We start from the raw sequence: 18821 nt of genomic DNA, 5'->3' as shown, positions 1-18821 counted from the left end.
CCCTTCTAATCCAATTAGCAACTATTGTAGCCCAATTAGCAACTATCAATGAAATCCAATAGGCAACAATCGTAGCCCAATTAGCAACTAATGACAACTAAAGGCAATAACACAATGCATAATCTTTTTCAGCAGCTCAAATACACAATTAAAAGGTTGTTCTTCTCGTAAATTTTTATATATTTAATTCGCAATAATTATCCACTTCATATTCAAATAATTCATATATAAATCCTAATGTGGGTGGTGCTCTTGACGTAGAAAATGTCGCCGAAAAAGGGGCCTTGTAAAGATTAAACATTACAATTAATGCTACCACGGAAATCTGCTTTATACAATCAACCACAAAACACTTCCATTACCAAATTCACATGGTAAATACGATAAGAACATAGAAGATATAACACCATACCAATAACCAATGTATAGAGAATTTACATATCCCAAACTAATACGTTCTTTTAAACCAACTCCCTAACGACAACATAATAAAGAAATATAGGTTTGGTATGTAAAGATTGCATACACCCATACGACAAAAAGAAAATTCCAAACACAACTTCTACTTAACGAAAGGCAAACTAAGCACGTTCACCTCGGATACGCCTGGCCAACTGGATATCTTTGGGCATGATGGTAACCCTCTTGGCATGAATGGCACACAAGTTGGTGTCCTCGAAGAGACCAACAAGGTAAGCTTCAGCTGCCTCTTGAAGGGCCAACACAGCGTGGCTCTGGAACCTCAGATCAGTCTACAAATCAAGAAATTCGTTAATGAATGATTACACAGTTTGTATGACATAAGTTCCGAACAAGGAAAAGACGCTACCTTGAAATCCTGAGCGATTTCACGAACAAGCCTTTGGAACGGCAACTTGCGGATAAGAAGCTCTGTGCTCTTCTGGTACTTGCGGATCTCACTGTATTCATAACAAAAATTGAAGATCAATAATTTAAGCAACGAATTCAATGATTCTAGGTTTTGAATAGAAAGTTGGTATTTTACCGGAGAGCGACGGTTCCAGGGCGGTAACGATGAGGCTTCTTCACTCCTCCGGTTGTTGGTGCGGATTTCCTGGCAGCCTGTTAAATTCAACACGAAATTTAAAAGGATTATGAACAATTCTTTCTGGTAAAACTATTCGAGTATGATTAAAAGAAAGATGTCGGAGTACATCGAATCAGACGTACCTTAGTAGCAAGTTGCTTTCGTGGAGCTTTTCCACCGGTGGATTTACGAGCAGTCTGCTTTGTACGAGCCATTGTGATTCAGATTCAAACAAAAACTGAAAAGTAATTACGAAACACGTTCAGAACTGTAATCAAGAAATTAAACAAAAGAATAGTACCAAAACAGAAGGAAAGTTGAAAATTTGTACCTAATTGGAAGAAGGATTTGAAGATTGGAGAGATTTGGGAGGCTAGGGTTTCAAATTGGGGAAAATCTAATTGTTAAAGAAGTGTTTGTGTAATATATATACGAAGGGATGAAACGTAGGGTTCAAGTCTGCAACGGCTCTGTGATGGTTTGAAACAGTCATCGATCCTCGAGCTCTATGCTGATTGGTTATTTTCTGTGACGTGGAGATTTCTAATTGGACATAATAATTTGACGGGGATCGCCAAATATTTGTGTTTCTTTAGTGTTGGTTTGAACTCGACTCGGTTTTTTGTGTTTCTTTGAATCCGGTTGTCTTCCGAGTTGAAAGAAGAATGACTCGGTTGCACTTGTAGAGATTATAATAATAATAATAATTTAACAAAAACAAATTTTAAAACGGTCAATGTAGTTTTTGAAATTCGACACTTTCACTATATTTTCGAAAATTGTTATAATAATATTTTATTGTTTTAAATCATTCGCGGTTAGTTTTTTTTTTTTTTTTTTTTTGCCATATTGCTTAAGATCGGAGTTTTGAATTTTTTTAACCATCCAAGTCTCAAGTTAATTCGATTTGGTATCCGAAGTTGTAACAATGCTAAGGTCATGGGATATGGAGATATTTTGACGCGTAGAGAGTGACGTGGAGGGGGGTATTTACGTGTAAACATTGTCCCCCTCCCTGGTGAATGTGACACAGATTGACATGGTTCACGGGTGGTTACTCGCAATTTGATTGGATGCTTTTTTTTACCGTTTTCTCTCAGTTACGAGGTTTAGAAATCGGCAAGGTGTTACTGCAAAAGGGTGACGTGGCACAATTCAAGCCACACACGTGTGACCACAAGAAAGCTGACAAGTGGCACCGACTCGGCGAGTCCATCAGGAATTCAGCCTATAAATAGAGGTGTTGGGTTCCTCCATTTCCCACACTTTTCCTCTTTTCTCTCTCTCTCTCTCTCTCTCTCTCTCTCTCTCTCTCTAACCCCCGTAACCCCCTCATAAGCCTAGGTAAACCCCCTAGCATTCGAAGGAAGTCCCGAGAAAAAGGGTCTTTCGGTTCGGAAACGCTACTCCAAGCGAAGTGCGGTTTTCTATAAAACTCGTTGTAAGTGAGCTACACCTACACTATTTTTAATATGGCTTTTATTTAATTATAGTAATATTATTAGGAACTTATAATAAGTACTTGGGATATTATTATGGGTTATATAAGTATTGTTTAACGCTTATTTAATAGTAATAATAACTAGACTATTAATTAGTCTCGGTGAATATTAGACTAAACCCTAGTGGTAATGATACTAGGTTTTGCAGAAAGAAATTGTTTCAAGAGTAACGAAGCGCTTTCTAAGTTCGAGATCACCACCTTAACAGGTGAGTGCATGGTTACTTTCATCTTACGCATAGATATGAAGTATTTTATATAGATTACGCGTTGTGTGTGCATATTATCTGTATACTTGCTATATATGCAGGATGAACGATTTTATACATGTTTTAAATGATTTAAACTGTATAAGTATTGTATATCTACAAAAATATTGGGGTAAAACACGGGTAGATGTACTAAGACGATGTGTGATAAAATGATGAGAGGCCTTGATGTTGTTGTGTAACGACACAATTTTCACGTCCAGAAATTTCGTTTTTAAAACTTTACTTAGAAAACACTAATAATTAAAACATTGTTTAATTAAACCATTTCACATCTAAAACCCAAATTTGAAATCCACAACATGTAAACAACCAAAATATCAGAGTATCAATCCCAGAATAAACTCATAACTACGGAAACAAGAGTGTGTGTGTGATATGTTGCTACCGTGTCAGCTCCTTTCCCTTAACTGAAGAGGTACCTGAAACCAAAACTGAAAATCGTAAGCACGAAGCTTAGTGAGTTCCCCCCACTGTACCACATACCATATAATCACATAACATACATAAATTGTCACGCATATCTGGGTGCCCGACCTACCCCTGCGATCCTCTCGACCGGATGTTGCCTAGCATATCTGGGTGTTGGCCTCCCCTTCGGTCCTCTCGACCGGATACTGCCTAACATATTTGGGTGTTGGCCTCCCCTTCGGTCCTCTCGGCCGGATACTGCCTAGCATATCTGGGTGTTGGCCTCCCCTTCGGTCCTCTCGACCGGATATTGGGGACTATTTCACCCCCTACCACTACCACATAACACATATCTCACATAGTTTATCTAGCATGGCTGGGCATGACCGCCCCTTCGGCCCTATCGACCGGTATTCTGGGGGACTATCTCCCCCTACTGTCACTAACACATAAACATAACACAAGTAGTAGCAACCCTAGATGAATATCACAAAGACAATCATCTAATCACACATCTCCTACTGGTGGGCCGGCATTGTGGCCTTAGACCCACCGCTACTGGAAGGTAACTCACCTCAAAGTAGCGGCTGAACTGATCGAAAACTGACTGTCTACTGCTGCTGCTGCTCCGGACATCCTCCGGCTATAAATCCCACAAAACGATCAGTCAAACATTGCTAGATGTTCTTAGGGTAAAATGACCCTTTTACCCTCGACTAGGTCGAAATCCAAGTCAAAGTCAACTTCCAGTTGACTGGACTCGCCGAGTCCTTCCCTTACTAATCCGGTCCCACTCACTGAGTCACCCTTGAGTCACCACTCGGGACTATGGGGCCGACTCGAGTACCGACTCGCCGAGTTTGAAGAACAACTCGGCGAGCTCCAGGCAATCTTCATAGGACTCGCCGAGTTGTTCATCCAACTCGTCGAGTTCCTCGACCCATATCCCAAGTAGGCTAGATCTGAGACATGCAATGCTTCAAAACCATAGATCTAAGTAACTAGAGCATGTTTACCACGTAAAGTTGCAAACTTTACGTGCATGCACGGCCCAATGAGCTCAAACATGCAATTCCAAGCTCTTTAAGAGGTCCTACACTCAATAGGGACCTCAATCACCTCAACCACAAAGACTTTATGCTACTAGGATGTCCTAAAGGTCCAAATCTGAAGTCCTTGCAGAACATTAACCATAAACACATAGAGACTTAGGTTCTTAGGGCTTAAAACCTTTTTTTAGGGACAAGAAAGGGGGTTCAATGAACTAAAGATCAAGGTAGGAACTTTTCTACCTGAATAGAAGCCCTTCACAGAGTATATTCTGGATCTTCTTCCCTTCTTGCACTCTTCAACCTTCTCCTTCTTCTCCCAAGCTCCAAACCACCTTCAAAATGCTAAAAATCACCCACAAGGACACAAAGGGGCCTAGGGTTTCGTTCTACAGATCTCTGGGAGTGCTAGGGGTAGTGGAGGCTGGGTTAGATCATTTAAATAGGGTGCAAACACCCTGGTTAGGGTTTCAGTCCAGACAGGGCTACTCGTCGAGTCCCACGACCCTACTCACCGAGTAGCCAGAATTGATCCCGTGACTAGACCTGCTTCTACTCGACGAGTTAGTCCTTCAACTCGCGGAGTCGAAGGTTAAAATGCAATACATAAGGAGAGTTAATAATCAAGAATACATATCAGGAACCAGGTGCTACAAATCTCCCCCACTTATTTTAGACTTCGTCCTCAAAGTCTGCTGCTCGATCCTGAAACAGCTCGGGGTAATGCTCCATCATTTCTTCCATCGGCTCCCAAGTCCACTCGGACCCCTTTCGGTGCTGCCACTGCACCTTCACTAACTCCATCCTCTTGTTCCTCAGATCCTTCGACTTCCGGTCGAGGATTGCGATTGGGCGCTCAATGTAATTCAGGCTGTCATCAACCTGTATATCCTCTAATGGTACCACCGCTGAATCATCCACAAGACACTTTCGCAACTAGGAGACATGGAAGGTGATGTGGATCTGGCTGAGCTCGGCTGGCAGATCCAGCCTATATGCCACCTTGCCCACCCGGCCTACAACCCTGAACGGACCAGTGAATCTCGGGCCCAACTTTCCCCGCTTCCTAAATCGAATCACGCCTTTCCAAGGCGACACCTTCAGGAGAACCATATCCCCGACCTGGAACTCCAGGTCTGATCGACGCTTGTCGGCGTAACTTTTCTGTCGACTCTGCGCAGTCTGCAGCCTGCTCCGAACTTGCTGAATCCTCTCGATAGTCTTGAGCACCACTTCAGTGCTCCCCATAACTCTCTAACCAACCTCTCCCCATCATATCGGGGTCCTGCACCTCCGTTCGTACAACGTCTCGAATGGAGGGCGGTCGATACTTGCGTGGTAGCTATTGTTGTACGAGAACTCAGCCAAGGGAAGATAAGTATCCCAGCTACCAACGAAGTCTAGCACGCATGCCCGCAACATATCCTCCAGAGTCTGGATGGTCCGCTCGCTCTGACCATCTGTCTGCAAGTGAAAGGCGGTGCTAAAATGCAAACGTGTGACATCCCCATTTTCACGGCCAGAAAAGACTGATTTGTTTATGCTTTGTTTTATAAAATCAGAGTAATCTTTTAAAGAAAACAGTTGCGGAATTTGTTCCCAAAACAAGATATGATAATAACTTATCAAAACATTTCTCGAAGAGAATGTATTTTCATTTAATAATAAAACCTCGGGATGTCATGTTCCGATACATACATATAAGCATAAACAAAACTTACATTTAATTACACAATTGATTTATATCTCCTTTAAATCTCTCTGTGAAATATGTCTTCGTATTAATACCTGTGATACAAAGAAAACTGAGTGGGTCAGGCTTGGGAGCCTGGTGAGCATATAGGGTTTTCATCCCACAATGTTATATCATATATTTATAAATATAGAACATTCAAACTTGTACAATTTCACCATATAAAGGCAACTCTTATCCCACCCCATCGATCCTCACAACGACACAATCTAAATTCTCGTATCTAAAATTTTCCTCTTTACCTGATCCCTACTCACGGATCTAAAAATAACCTTTTTCACCTGATCCATACTCACGGATCTAAAACTACCTGATCCATACTCACGGATCTAAAACTAACCTCCTGATCTGATCCATACTCCCGGATCAATAATTGTACCCAATCCATACTCCCGGAATAAGGACAATTAACTATACCCTAATCCTGATCTGATCCATACTCCCGGATCAATAACTGTGCCCAATCCATATTCCCGGACTAGGGACAATTAACTTAGTCTTAATCCATACTCCCGGACTAATAACAAGTTGTATCTCTTTACCTGATCCATACTCCCGGATCTAAAACTAACCTCTTGGTCTAATCCATACTCGCTAAATAAATAGATCAACAACAACAACATCGGGACCTCTCATCTATTTATCACACATCAACTATCTACCCATGTTCTTCCCAACATATTAGTAGATAAAAATATATATTTTTATACATAGTTTAAAACCTGTATAACATTCTCATTCAATACCTATTCCACATAACATGTGAGGCATACCCACATAACACGTATTTCATAGAGAATAAATCAGATCTATGAGATAGAAGAAAGTGAATATATATTCATGCATATAACAACAAAATATACGCATAACACGTATTTTATACTAAATACTTAATAATTATGCGTTAGAAGAAAGTAACCACACACTCACTTGATTAAAAGATGATCGGACAGCACTACGACTTGTAGAAGTAGTATTCTTCGGTAGATCTGGAAGATCTTCACAAAAACCGGGCTCCTCGCGGGCAAAGCTTCGGCTCGGGAATCACACTTCTCGGGATCTTCGGGGCTTCGGGACTTGCTTCGGGGCTCGGGAATGATACCGGGGCTTCAGGATAATTCTTGCACGAATAACGATGCAAAAACGCGAGAAAACGGGAAGAAATGAGCAAAGAAGCCGGTTGCCCTTGACACCCTTTTATAGGGGGCTGGAAGCCCATTTACACTGGGCGTAACGTGGATCAGATCGCTGACTCCCCCCATGGATAATATTGGTTAATTTATAATTAAATTAAATATCGAAAATATTTAATAAACTTCAAAAATTCATATCTTCCTCATACGAACTCCGTTTTTGACGTTCTTTATATCCACGCGTAGGTGAGACTACGCTCTACAACTTTCGTTTAGACTCCGTCGGCTAATTTTTACTTTATTTTTATTATTTATTTTTAGTAGGGCGGGACAGCAAAACTCCGTTATAAAATCATAACTTCTTTATCCGACGTCCGTTTTCACCTATCTTTTTATCGTTTTACTCCTATTAATGAGACCTTCGATTCTAATTTAGATTGTTTTGGCTAAAAACCGCTCGGTCTCAAATCGAGTATTCGGGCTGCATACCGCTAAGTCGAAACTTAGAAAAATCATAACTTCCTCATACGAAGTCAGATTTGGACGTTCTTTTTATGCACGCTCATGGTTTAACGAAATCTACAACTTTCGTTTAGATTGCTAAGGCTAAATATTGCTCTAACGTAAATCCACTTTTTACGTCGCACTGTGTCGTGCCGGTTCTGTCGCGAAACTTCGACAGGTCATAACTTCTTCGTTATAACTCGGATTTCGGCGTTCTTTATATGCACGGAAACCTTGTAACATATACTATAACTTAGTTAAGATTATTCATTCTAAATAATCTTTCATCAAAAATTCATTTTTGACGCCTATCGTCTCTAAATTGACTAGCCCGGATCTACGGGCGTTACAATTATCACCCCCTTAGGATGATTACGTCCCGAAATCATCAACGAAATAGGACTTGCATAATGATTCCACACGTTATTTATTAATCCTAGGTAATAACCGTAACTTCTATGTTTCCTCAAAAGAGTATTTAACTCTATGGCTTTCTTGATCGCAGAAGATGTCAATCTTGCATCTGCTTATCGTACTATGTTGTACTTTCAATCGTAACCTTCAAGTTACCAGATAAGTCCTTATTTAGGACTCCTTCTTCTTCTCAAGATAATTACTTTCATTTATATATTGTAACAAATCGATGGGTCGTGCTCTATTGACCTCTCATCGCACGATGCGACGCTTAGACTTGGTCTTTAATGAAGTTAAATTCCAGGATGGAATATACCTTTCTTCATATTCTAATGTGATGTAATCCTATTTTAGCATGTAGCATTTCTACCTGCAAACTTCTTTTAACAATGAGCGCGACACTATCAATCACATTAACTTCAACTTTCTGACTTAAGTCAGATGTTACATCTAACTTGGTCCTCTAGACCACGTAACATACTCCTCGTAGTCAAACTCAAATTTAAATATGACCACTAGGGTCGGAACAAGAACCATATTACTAGTCATTACCGAAACAAGGGTAATGACATACCAGAATAAAGTGGAATCGATTATTAGCTTCTTGGTAACCTTGTGACTTTCCCTGATCCAAGTGCGAGTCTTGTGCTTCCGGTATTATATGCATCTACGACCTTTCACACCTACTCATACTCGTCCCAAGTATTGTCCCGCAGTCGACCAAGTCACCATACAATAAAATCAGACAATCATTCAACACATCAGTTAGCAAAACTAGGGTTTATATTAATTCCTTGAAACGATTACACAAAAGTTCAAGTTCACCCTATACTACGCCTCTAGTAGGCTACACTTCCTGATACAAACTTTATATATTGACATGAAGTCTTCATCCTTGAATCCTCACATTGTTTTCTACTTCATCGAGGATCATGTGGAATGCTCTTGGCTTTGGTGGTGCATTTGGCTTTATAGCCTCTTCTCTTCTTGGGCAGTTTTGCTTGAAGTGTCCTTCTTCACCACACTTAAAGCAGGCTTCTCTTTTGTTTGGGCATTTGCTGGCGTAATGACCAGTCTTCCCACATTTGAAGCATGTCATTTCTTTAGAGCATTCCCCAATGTGCTTCCTTTTGCACTTGTCACACCATTGTGCTCCTTCTTCGAGCTTCTTCAAATCAGACTTCGAAAATTTTCTTTTCTCATTAGAACCTGAAGTTCCTTCTAACTTTCTCTTCTCGCCAACTTCAACCTTACTGTCAGTCCTCCCCTTGATCATATTCTCAACAGACTTGGCAGCCCAAATAGCTGCCTCTAGAGTAGGTGCCTGATGCACTGGTACCACATACTCCCAAGGGAGTCCCTTTGCGTACCGGTCGACTTTTGTCAGTTCGTCTGGGACGATGCGCAAAGCAAACTCCATCTTGTATGTGAAGGCATTAGTGTATTCATCCACTGACATGCTGCCTTTCTTCAATATCAGAAATTTGTTCTCCAACTCTAGCAGGTTTTGTTCCGAGCAGAACTTGCGCTTGAATTGCACCAAGAACTCTGCCCAAGACAGTTACAGTGGCTCGTTAGGGCTTAGGATCTTCCCTAGAGTGTTCCACCATCGAACGGATCCACCTCAGAACTGACGCATTGCATAGATAGTCTGCAACTTGCCTCTGCAGCCACAAGTCATGAAGGCTAGCTCCATTTCGGATATCCAATCCATAACTCCGATCGGATCTTCCTTTCCAGTGAAGTTCGATGGTTTGCAAGTCAGAAAATCCTTATACTTGCATCCCATTCCATCATTCCTTCCATTCTGGTTGTTTTGCCTAACTATCGGTGGGTTGGCTTGACCAACAGATCCACTAAAGTTTCCACCTTCCGAATGCCCTTCATTCACTTCGGGCTCTTCCACTTGAATTAACAGTTCTTCACGATTCTGTCGAAGCAGACATCTCGTTTCATCCATCTGACGATCCAACATCGTCTGAATCATCAATTGTACACCGGCCATTGTTATCGGCTCAGGTGCTGCTGCTATGACAGGTATTTGCTCAATCACTGGTGGTTGATTCCTATTTTCATCAGCATTTCCAACTCCATTTCTTGTTCTCACCATTTTTGATCTATACACCGAATAAGGTGAAATTAGATCCTTATTCATGATAGATATTCAAATCATCCTTATCACTCTGAAACGTTTACATGCTAGTTCTAATATCGTAGACATACGCTTAGAATCCTAAACACATAAGGTTTCCAGATCCGATCGGCAACAGACCATAGATTCGAACAAATAATAGCACCAATATAGCCATCACATAAAACATTTAGCACATAAAAGAATTTTAGGCATCCTTCCTAAAATAAACCAGTGCTTGTGTAAATTTTGGTGTACTACCTAACATATTTTAGACACACTGCTCACAATCATTACTTAGCATTCTAAGTTTAAGTCTAGAAATTTCCTACAAATTCCTAGTTCGCTTAAACTAATGCTCTGATACCAACTGTGACATCCCCATTTTCACGGCCAGAAAAGACCGATTTGTTTATGCTTTGTTTTATAAAATCAGAGTAATCTTTTAAAGAAAACGGTTGCGGAATTTGTTCCCAAAACAAGATATGATAATAACTTATCAAAACATTTCTCGAAGAGAATGTATTTTCATTTAATAATAAAACCTCGGGATGTCATGTTCCGATACAGACATATAAGCATAAACAAAACTTACATTTAATTACACAATTGATTTATATCTCCTTTAAATCTCTCTGTGAAATATGTCTTCGTATTAATACCTATGATACAAAGAAAACTGAGTGGATCAGGCTTGGGAGCCTGGTGAGCATATAGGGCTTTCATCCCACAATGTTATATCATATATTTATAAATACAGAACATTCAAACTTGTACAATTTCACCATATAAAGGCAACTCTTATCCCACCCCATCGATCCTCACAACGACACAATCTAAACTCTCGTATCTAAAATTTTCCTCTTTACCTGATCCCTACTCACGGATCTAAAACTAACCTTTTTCACCTGATCCATACTCACGGATCTAAAACTAACCTCCTGATCTGATCCATACTCCCGGATCAATAATTGTACCCAATCCATACTCCCGGAATAAGGACAATTAACTATACCTTAATCCTGATCTGATCCATACTCCCGGATCGATAACTGTGCCCAATCCATACTCCCGGACTAGGAAGCTTCGTGATAAAATCCATCGTGATATCTTCCCATTTCCACAACGGGATGTCCAACGGCTGCACCTTTCCATGCGGTCTTTGATGTTCAGCCTTTACCTTTCTGCAGGTCAAGCACCGCTCGATGTACCAAGCCACATCTTGCTTCATGCAGGGCCACCAATAATCTAGACGAAGATCCTTATACATCTTCGTCGCCCCTGGATGAATAGAGAATCGGGATTTATGCGCCTCCTCCATCAAGATCTGACACACGCCCCCGTGATACGGCAGCCACACCCTTCGGTGTAATGTCAATAACCCTCGACTATCATAATCGAAGGAGGTGACCTGACCCACCACACGCTCGCTCTTCTGATGCTCCTCCTTGATAGCCTCCTGTTGAGCCTCCCGAATCTGCTCCAACAGAGGAGTCACTACAGTCATCCTCATGCAAACATCCCTGATCGGCGCCGCCTTGCGGCTAAGCGCATCGGCCTTCCCCAGGTGGTAAAGGATCTCACAATCATAATCCTTCACCACGTCCAACCACCGATGCTGCCTCATTTTCAGGTTCGGCTGATCCATGTGGTACCTTAAACTCTTGTGGTCCGGGTAGATGGTACAACGAACCCCGTAGAGGTAATGCAGCCAAATCTTGAGAGCGAAAACCACCGCCCCAACTCCAAATAGTTCGCCTCGTGAGGCTTCAGCTGCCTCGAGGCATAAGCGATGACATGCCCCCTCTGCACCAATACTGCGCCCAGGCTTGAGATCGACGCATCACAATATACCACAAAATCCTCTACGCCCTCAGGCAGGACTAAGATTGGCGCCTTGCACAATCTCTGTCTCAGCATCTTAAACGCAGCCTGCTGCTCGGGTCCCCACCGAAAGACCATGACTTTCTTCGTCAGCCGCGTCAGGGGCACGGCTATCTTGGAGAAATCCTGAATGAATCTCCGATAGTAGCCTGCTAATCCTTGGAAACTCCGAATCTCGGATGGAGACTTAGGGACCTCCCATCTAATCACGGCCTCGACCTTGGCCGGGTCGACTAGAATCCCGTTCTGGTTGACAAGGTGTCCGAGAAATTGCACCTCACGCAACCAAAACTCGCACTTGGAGAACTTGGCATACAAGCTCTCCCTCCTCAGGATCTCCAAAACCTCTCTCAGATGCTCCTCATGCTCCTCCTGTGTCTTGGAATAAACCAAGATGTCGTTGTTAGGTGCTATTAGTGCACCTTTTTGCGCACCTTTTAGTCCCATTTTATGCATATATTTAGCACAATTGTTCTTCCTTTTCCTTGCATTTTATCATATTCATTTTAGTCTCTAGAACAACCTTATTTGCACACTTTTATATCTTTTTCAGGTAAACCGGAGGTTGGAACGCGCTTTGGGAAGTGTCGGGAAGCATTGGTGGAGATTTCGGGACGATCGGGCGAAGAACGAAAAAGTTGGAAAAATCAAGTTTGGAATTGGAGTCAGAGAGGTACACGGGGCGTGTTGAATTTACACTGAAAAGTGGGCACGGGGCGTGTTTGACCAAAATGGGAGCTGTTGACCATGCTGAACACGACCCGTGTCAGTTTAGTGCAAATCAACACGGGGCGTGTTGCTGAACACGACCCGTGTCAGTTTAGCCTATTTTAACACGGGCCGTGTTCGACCCAAAAACCAACTTTTGGCAGTTTTTCCTATCTTTCATATTACGGGTTGAGGGTCAATTTTACATAGATAGAACATATCAGAGCACCATTGGAGAGGAGAATTCGAAGGTTTTTGCAAGGGTTTGTCCGTTAATCATTTGGAAACATTAATTCTTGTTTTTGTAAGTTGTAATTACACTTAATTTCATCTTTTAGACTTGTGATCTTGTTCTAGCCATGTGTGGCTAGAACCCTAATTTCTCCAATTTCATGTTTTGACTTCTTGGTAGTGACTTCATTCATATGACATGATATTTGTTCTTAATTTCTATCTAATGAATTTGATTTTGCTTCAATCGAATGTTTGATTCTAATTATGATTCTTATTGGCCATTTGAATTAGGGTTAGGTCATTCAAGTTATCTCTTTTACAAAATCCGTAATTGTTTTGTGAAATTAAACAAGTAACAAGCATTAAATTGATCTCTATTGAATGAATTTAGTGTAAATCTTATTCATACACTTTTACACTCCCGAGCTTATGAGGAGTATTGGGTGTTGTTGGGAACATTCACATAAAGCTTCATGCAATCTTATAATCTAATCCTAAGAGCTTGTTTAGATTAGGTTAATAAGGTTAGGATTAATCAAAGAGCTTTTTTTGGTTAATTAATATGGTGAATGGGAAGTGTTAGAGCTTATTAGCACTTTCAAGTACCAACTTAGATAGAATTGAACGAATATTGTGTCATTTTTGATTCACATTGCTAAATTGTCATACATGGGGTTGGAGTCCTTACAAATTCTGAATCTAATTCACGCATTTAGTTGATTGCTTATATTTTTAATTGTTTGTTTAATCATTACATTCTAAACCCCCCTCTCTTTATTATTGGTGACCATAGTACCTTGTGCAAATAGGTATAAACCAATTGTCCTGTGTCTCTGTGGATCGACCCTGATTGCCTTGTACTACCTTTTAGTGCAATATAGTGGGATTATTTTGGAGTATATCGTACCCCTTTATTTGTTGGGTTTGACACGCCTAACAGTCGTCAATGAAAACTATCACAAACCGATCCAACATCGGTCTGCATACGCGGTTCATGAGGTCCATGAACGCGGCAGGAGCATTGGTGAGCCCAAACGGCATCACCACGAACTCATAATGGCCATAGCACGTCTGAAACGCGGTCTTCTATGCATCCTCCTCTCTGACCCTCATCTGATGATAACCCGAACGCAAATCGATCTTGGAAAACCAAGACGCTCACTCGAGCTGGTCAAAGAGATCATCAATTCTCGGGAGTGGGTATCGGTTGTTCACTGTTACCTTGTTCCGCTCCCGGTAATCTATACACATCCGATGCGACCCGTCCTTCTTTTTCACGAACATAATCGGGGCTCCCCAGGGTGAACTGCTCGGTCAAATGAATCCCTTGTCTAATAGCTCCTGTAGCTGCGTAGACAACTCCTGCATATCAGGAGGAGCCAACAGATGCCTTGGCTATTGGAGCCGCGCCAGGAACGAGGTCAATTCTGAATTCTACCTATCGCTCCGGAGGTATCCCAGGAAGCTCCTCTGGAAAGACATCTGCGAAATCTCGCACCACCAGAACCTCGCTCACCGTCACCTTACCCGCCTCCCGGGTATCCATCACATACGCGACATAACCTGCGCATCCCTGATGAAGGTATTGTCTAGCCCTCGCTGCGGAACAGATTGAGGGTCCACACTGTGGCCTCTCGCCATGAATCAGTAACTCTCCCCCACTTGGGGTCCTGACCCGCACTAGCTGTTGTGCGCAATCTATCACCCCCCATTTGGGGCTCAACCAATCCATGCCTATAACCTGAAAACACAATCCTTGAACACTGTTGATGCTCGCACTGATCGATCATCGGCAATCTCTACCTCTAAAAGGCAATCCAACATGCCCGAAGACTCAGTGAACTTCTTGCTAAGCGCAAGGGAAACAAACGATCGGGTAGCACCCAAGTCGAACAACACCTGGACTGGGATACCGTTCACATGGAACGATCCTAACACACATATATATAAAGCGAGCACATATCAATATCATAACATCATATAAATAATTAGAAGGAAAGAATCATACCCGTCACCACATCGGGTGCAGCGCGTGCCTCCTCGGCGGTCAACTGAAATGCTCGGCTCCTCACTACTGGAGCCTTTGCCTTGCCCTGCCGGCCATCTGTGATCCACAGGGTCACTGGAGTTGGCGCCTTTACCGACGCTGGAACTGTCAACTGGGGGCAATTGGCCTTCTTGTGGCCCCTTTGGTTGCAGTGGAAACACAGCAACTCAAACGTCTGAATAACTGCTGCCGGAGCAGTGCAATCCTAGCTATAGTGCCCAGACTTGCCACACTTGTAGCAGCCTGATGATCCCAACCTGCACGCCCCCTCGTGCATCTTGCCGCATTTCCTGCAATGGCCCCATCCCTGTTGGCCTTTCGGCCCCACATCTGATCCCTTGGGCTTCTTCCACGAAGCCCCTCCTGACTGTCCCTCTTCCGCCTTCCGTTTCCGGATGTGCTCCAAATCTATCTCCCTCTCCCTCGCCCTGGCAATCATGGAGTCCAAGGTAGGGCAAGCTGAAAAACTAACGTGCTCCCGGATATCGCCCTGGAGCATATCATGATAGCGGGTCCTCCTGATGTCCTCGTCCCCCGCATATTGGGGCACCAACAGTACCCTCTCCCGAAACTTGGCGGTGATCTCCGCCACAGTCTCCGTCGTCTGTCTCATGTCCAAAAACTCCCTGGCCAGCTGCTAAAGCTCGACAGCCGGCGCAAACTCTGCCTTGAATCTGGTCACAAAATCTGACCAGGTCATAGCCTCGATCGCTAAGGCTCCCAACGAGTCACCGACTGACTCCCACCAGTCTCGAGCTCGGTCTCGTAAGCACCCTGCCGCATACCTCACCTTCGACCCCTCGGGGCAGAAGCTAGTCAACTGTGCAGACTCGATGTCTGCAATCCATCGTCTGGCAGCTATGGGGTCCTTCGCCCCATGAAAGTCTGGTGCACCACTGCCCCAAAAGTCCTTGAAGGACAGTGTGCGAGATCCCGACTGGCCAGATGCCATGTTACTCCTGAATGCCCGGAGGCGATCCTCCATCATCTCCAATATCCCCTCCTTGATCGACCCGAAGATAATGGGGGTCGACTCAAGGATACCTCTGGTGATCTCAGGCGCGATGAACTCGCGCAGCCTCTCATCTCTTGGCTCGAAACCTGATCCCGAACCCGATCCCTCTCTTGAACTGCCAACTGCTGGCCTCGGGCGTAGTACCACCATTCTGACATACAAAGAAATAACAAGTGTTAGCGATACTGATACTCCTGGAGGGATCCCACCCACTACAAGCTCCCTGGTCTTATCTTAGCCTTCCTCGGTTTGGGTACGGATCCTCTGCTTTCAGTAGTACAGGCCCATACTACCATCCACATCTATCCGTACCTTCCCCAAAGACCGCCTCGACTCAACCAGTTCCCTTCCAGTACCGTTGATCACTGCTACTCTTTATCCTAGGCTTACCCTAGGAAACCTCCGACTCCAACCAACCCAGTCCTCAGCTGCCGAAGGCCTCTTGGTGATGCCAATTAACTATTACCTGAATACAATCACATGTGATGAGGCTCGGATAATCCTTCGAGTAAGGGACTCATCTCTACAACGGTTAGGACTCAAACAAGAGCTACACAATAGATTCAAATCCAACACTCTAAGATTATTCAACCCTGATCACATGTGACTTTAACGTATTCACCTAACAGTTAACTCCCATCACTTCAAAGCCCACATAGCACAAAGCAACCAACATTTGGACATAAGGAAAACAATCTCAAGCAACTCTATCCTCGTAGAGAGAACTGAACTAGCATACAATGCTAAACTCATACTATCAGGAATAACCTAAACAGGCTACCCTACTGCTGCCTACTCACTCTAGCATTCAACTCTTTCATATACTGAAGCACATAAAGCAAGCACATAAGGCATCACTCCTAGATCCTTAGTCCTATTCTAGCATGTTGTTCTACAGAAACTGATAAACATAAATAAACTTGTATGGGTACATTGGGGAATACTTACTTGAGCTCGGCCGGTCGCGCACATCACACACCTTGTTCTTTCTTAAACCCCTTTACTTACCCTTTTAGAAAACATTTTCTCTTTCCAAAATATTTTAATCCCTCAATTTGAGTTCAAACACCCTCGAAGGTGTGTCCGAATCCCTCAAACCAGGGCTCTGATACCAATTTGTAACGACCCAATTTTCACATCCAGAAATTTCGTTTTTAAAACTTTACTTAGAAAACACTAATAATTAAAACATTGTTTAATTAAACCATTTCACATCTAAAACCCAAATTTGAAATCCACAACATGTAAACAACCAAAATATCAGAGTATCAATCCCAGAATAACCTCATAACTACAGAAACAAGAGTGTGTGTGTGATATGCTGCTACCGCGTCGGCTCCTTTCCCTTAACTGAAGAGGTACCTGAAACCAAAACTGAAAACCATAAGCACGAAGCTTAGTGAGTTCCCCCACTGTACCACCTACCATATAATCACATAACATACATAAATTGTCAGGCATATCTGGGTGCCTGACCTACCCCTTCGGTCCTCTCGACCGGATGCTGCCTAGCATATCTGGGTGCTGGCCTCCCCTTCGGTCCTCTCGACCGGATACTGCCTAACATATCTGGGTGCTGGCCTCCCCTTCGGTCCTCTCGGCCGGATACTGCCTAGCATATCTGGGTGTTGGCCTCCCCTTCGGTCCTCTTAACCGGATACTGGGGACTATTTCACCCCTACCACTCCCACATAACACATATCTCACATAGTCTATCTAGCATGGCTGGGCATGACCGCCCCTTCGGCCCTATCGACCGGTATTCTGGGGGACTATCTCCCCCTACTGTCACTAACACATAAACATAACACAGGTAGTAGCAACCCTAGATGAATATCACAAAGACAATCATCTAATCACACATCTCCTACTGGTGGGCCGACATTGTGGCCTTAGACCCACCGCTACTGGAAGGTAACTCACCTCAAAGTAGCGGCTGAACTGATCGAAAACTGACTGTCTACCACTGCAGCTGCTCCGGACGTCCTCCGGCTATAAATCCCACAAAACGATCAGTCAAACATTGCTAGATGTTCTTAGGGTAAAATAACCCTTTTACCCTCGACTAGGTCGAAATCCAAGTCAAAGTCAACTTCCAATTGACGGGACTCGCCGAGTCCTTCCCTTACTAATCTGGTCCCACTCGCCAAGTCCCTCTCCCCACTCACTGAGTCACCCTTGAGTCACCACTCGGGACTATGGGGCCGACTCGAGTACCGACTCGCCGAGTTTGAAGAACAACTCGGCGAGCTCCAGGCATTCTTCATAGGACTCGCCAAGTTGTTCATCCAACTCGTCGAGTCTAAGACCATCTTCATAGAACTCGCCAAGTTCCTCGACCCATATCCCAAGTAGGCCAGATCTGAGACATGAAATGCTTCAAAACCACAGATCTAAGGTCCTAGAGCATGTTTACCACGTAAAGTTGCAAACTTTACGTGCATGCACGACCCAATGAGCTCAAACATGCAATTCCAAGCTCTTTAGGAGGTCCTACACTCAATAGGGACCTCAATCACCTTAACCACAGAGACTTTATGCTACTAGGATGTCCTAAATGTCCAAATCCGAAGTCCTTGCAGAACATTAACCATAAACACATAGAGATTTAGGTTCTTAGGGCTTAAAACCTCTTTTTAGGGACAAGAAATGGGGTTCAATGAACTAAAGATCAAGGTAGGAACTTTTCTACCTGAATAGAAGCCCTTCACAGAGTATAT

General features: G+C 43.2%; 1 protein-coding gene across 1 annotated transcript; it reads right to left on the bottom strand.

The window, feature by feature from the left end:
* Positions 1–379: 379 nt before the first annotated feature.
* On the bottom strand, positions 380–1506 carry LOC145043167 (histone H3.3). The gene is made up of 5 exons (XM_078991736.1): positions 1380–1506; positions 1192–1286; positions 1007–1083; positions 830–920; positions 380–752 (listed from the first exon to the last, which is right to left on the bottom strand). The coding sequence occupies exons 2-5, from the start codon at positions 1261–1263 to the stop codon at positions 582–584; spliced, it is 411 nt and encodes a 136-aa protein (XP_078847862.1). The 5' UTR covers positions 1264–1286; positions 1380–1506; the 3' UTR covers positions 380–581.
* Between the last annotated feature and the right edge of the window lie 17315 nt (positions 1507–18821).

The sequence above is a fragment of the Lactuca saligna genome, chromosome 4 (genome assembly GCF_052625555.1).
Source record: "Lactuca saligna cultivar CGN05327 chromosome 4, ASM5262555v1, whole genome shotgun sequence".
NCBI classification, from domain to species: domain Eukaryota; kingdom Viridiplantae; phylum Streptophyta; class Magnoliopsida; order Asterales; family Asteraceae; genus Lactuca; species Lactuca saligna.
Note: the sequence above shows the minus strand (reverse complement) of the source record. Positions and strands in the feature narration are given on the sequence as shown.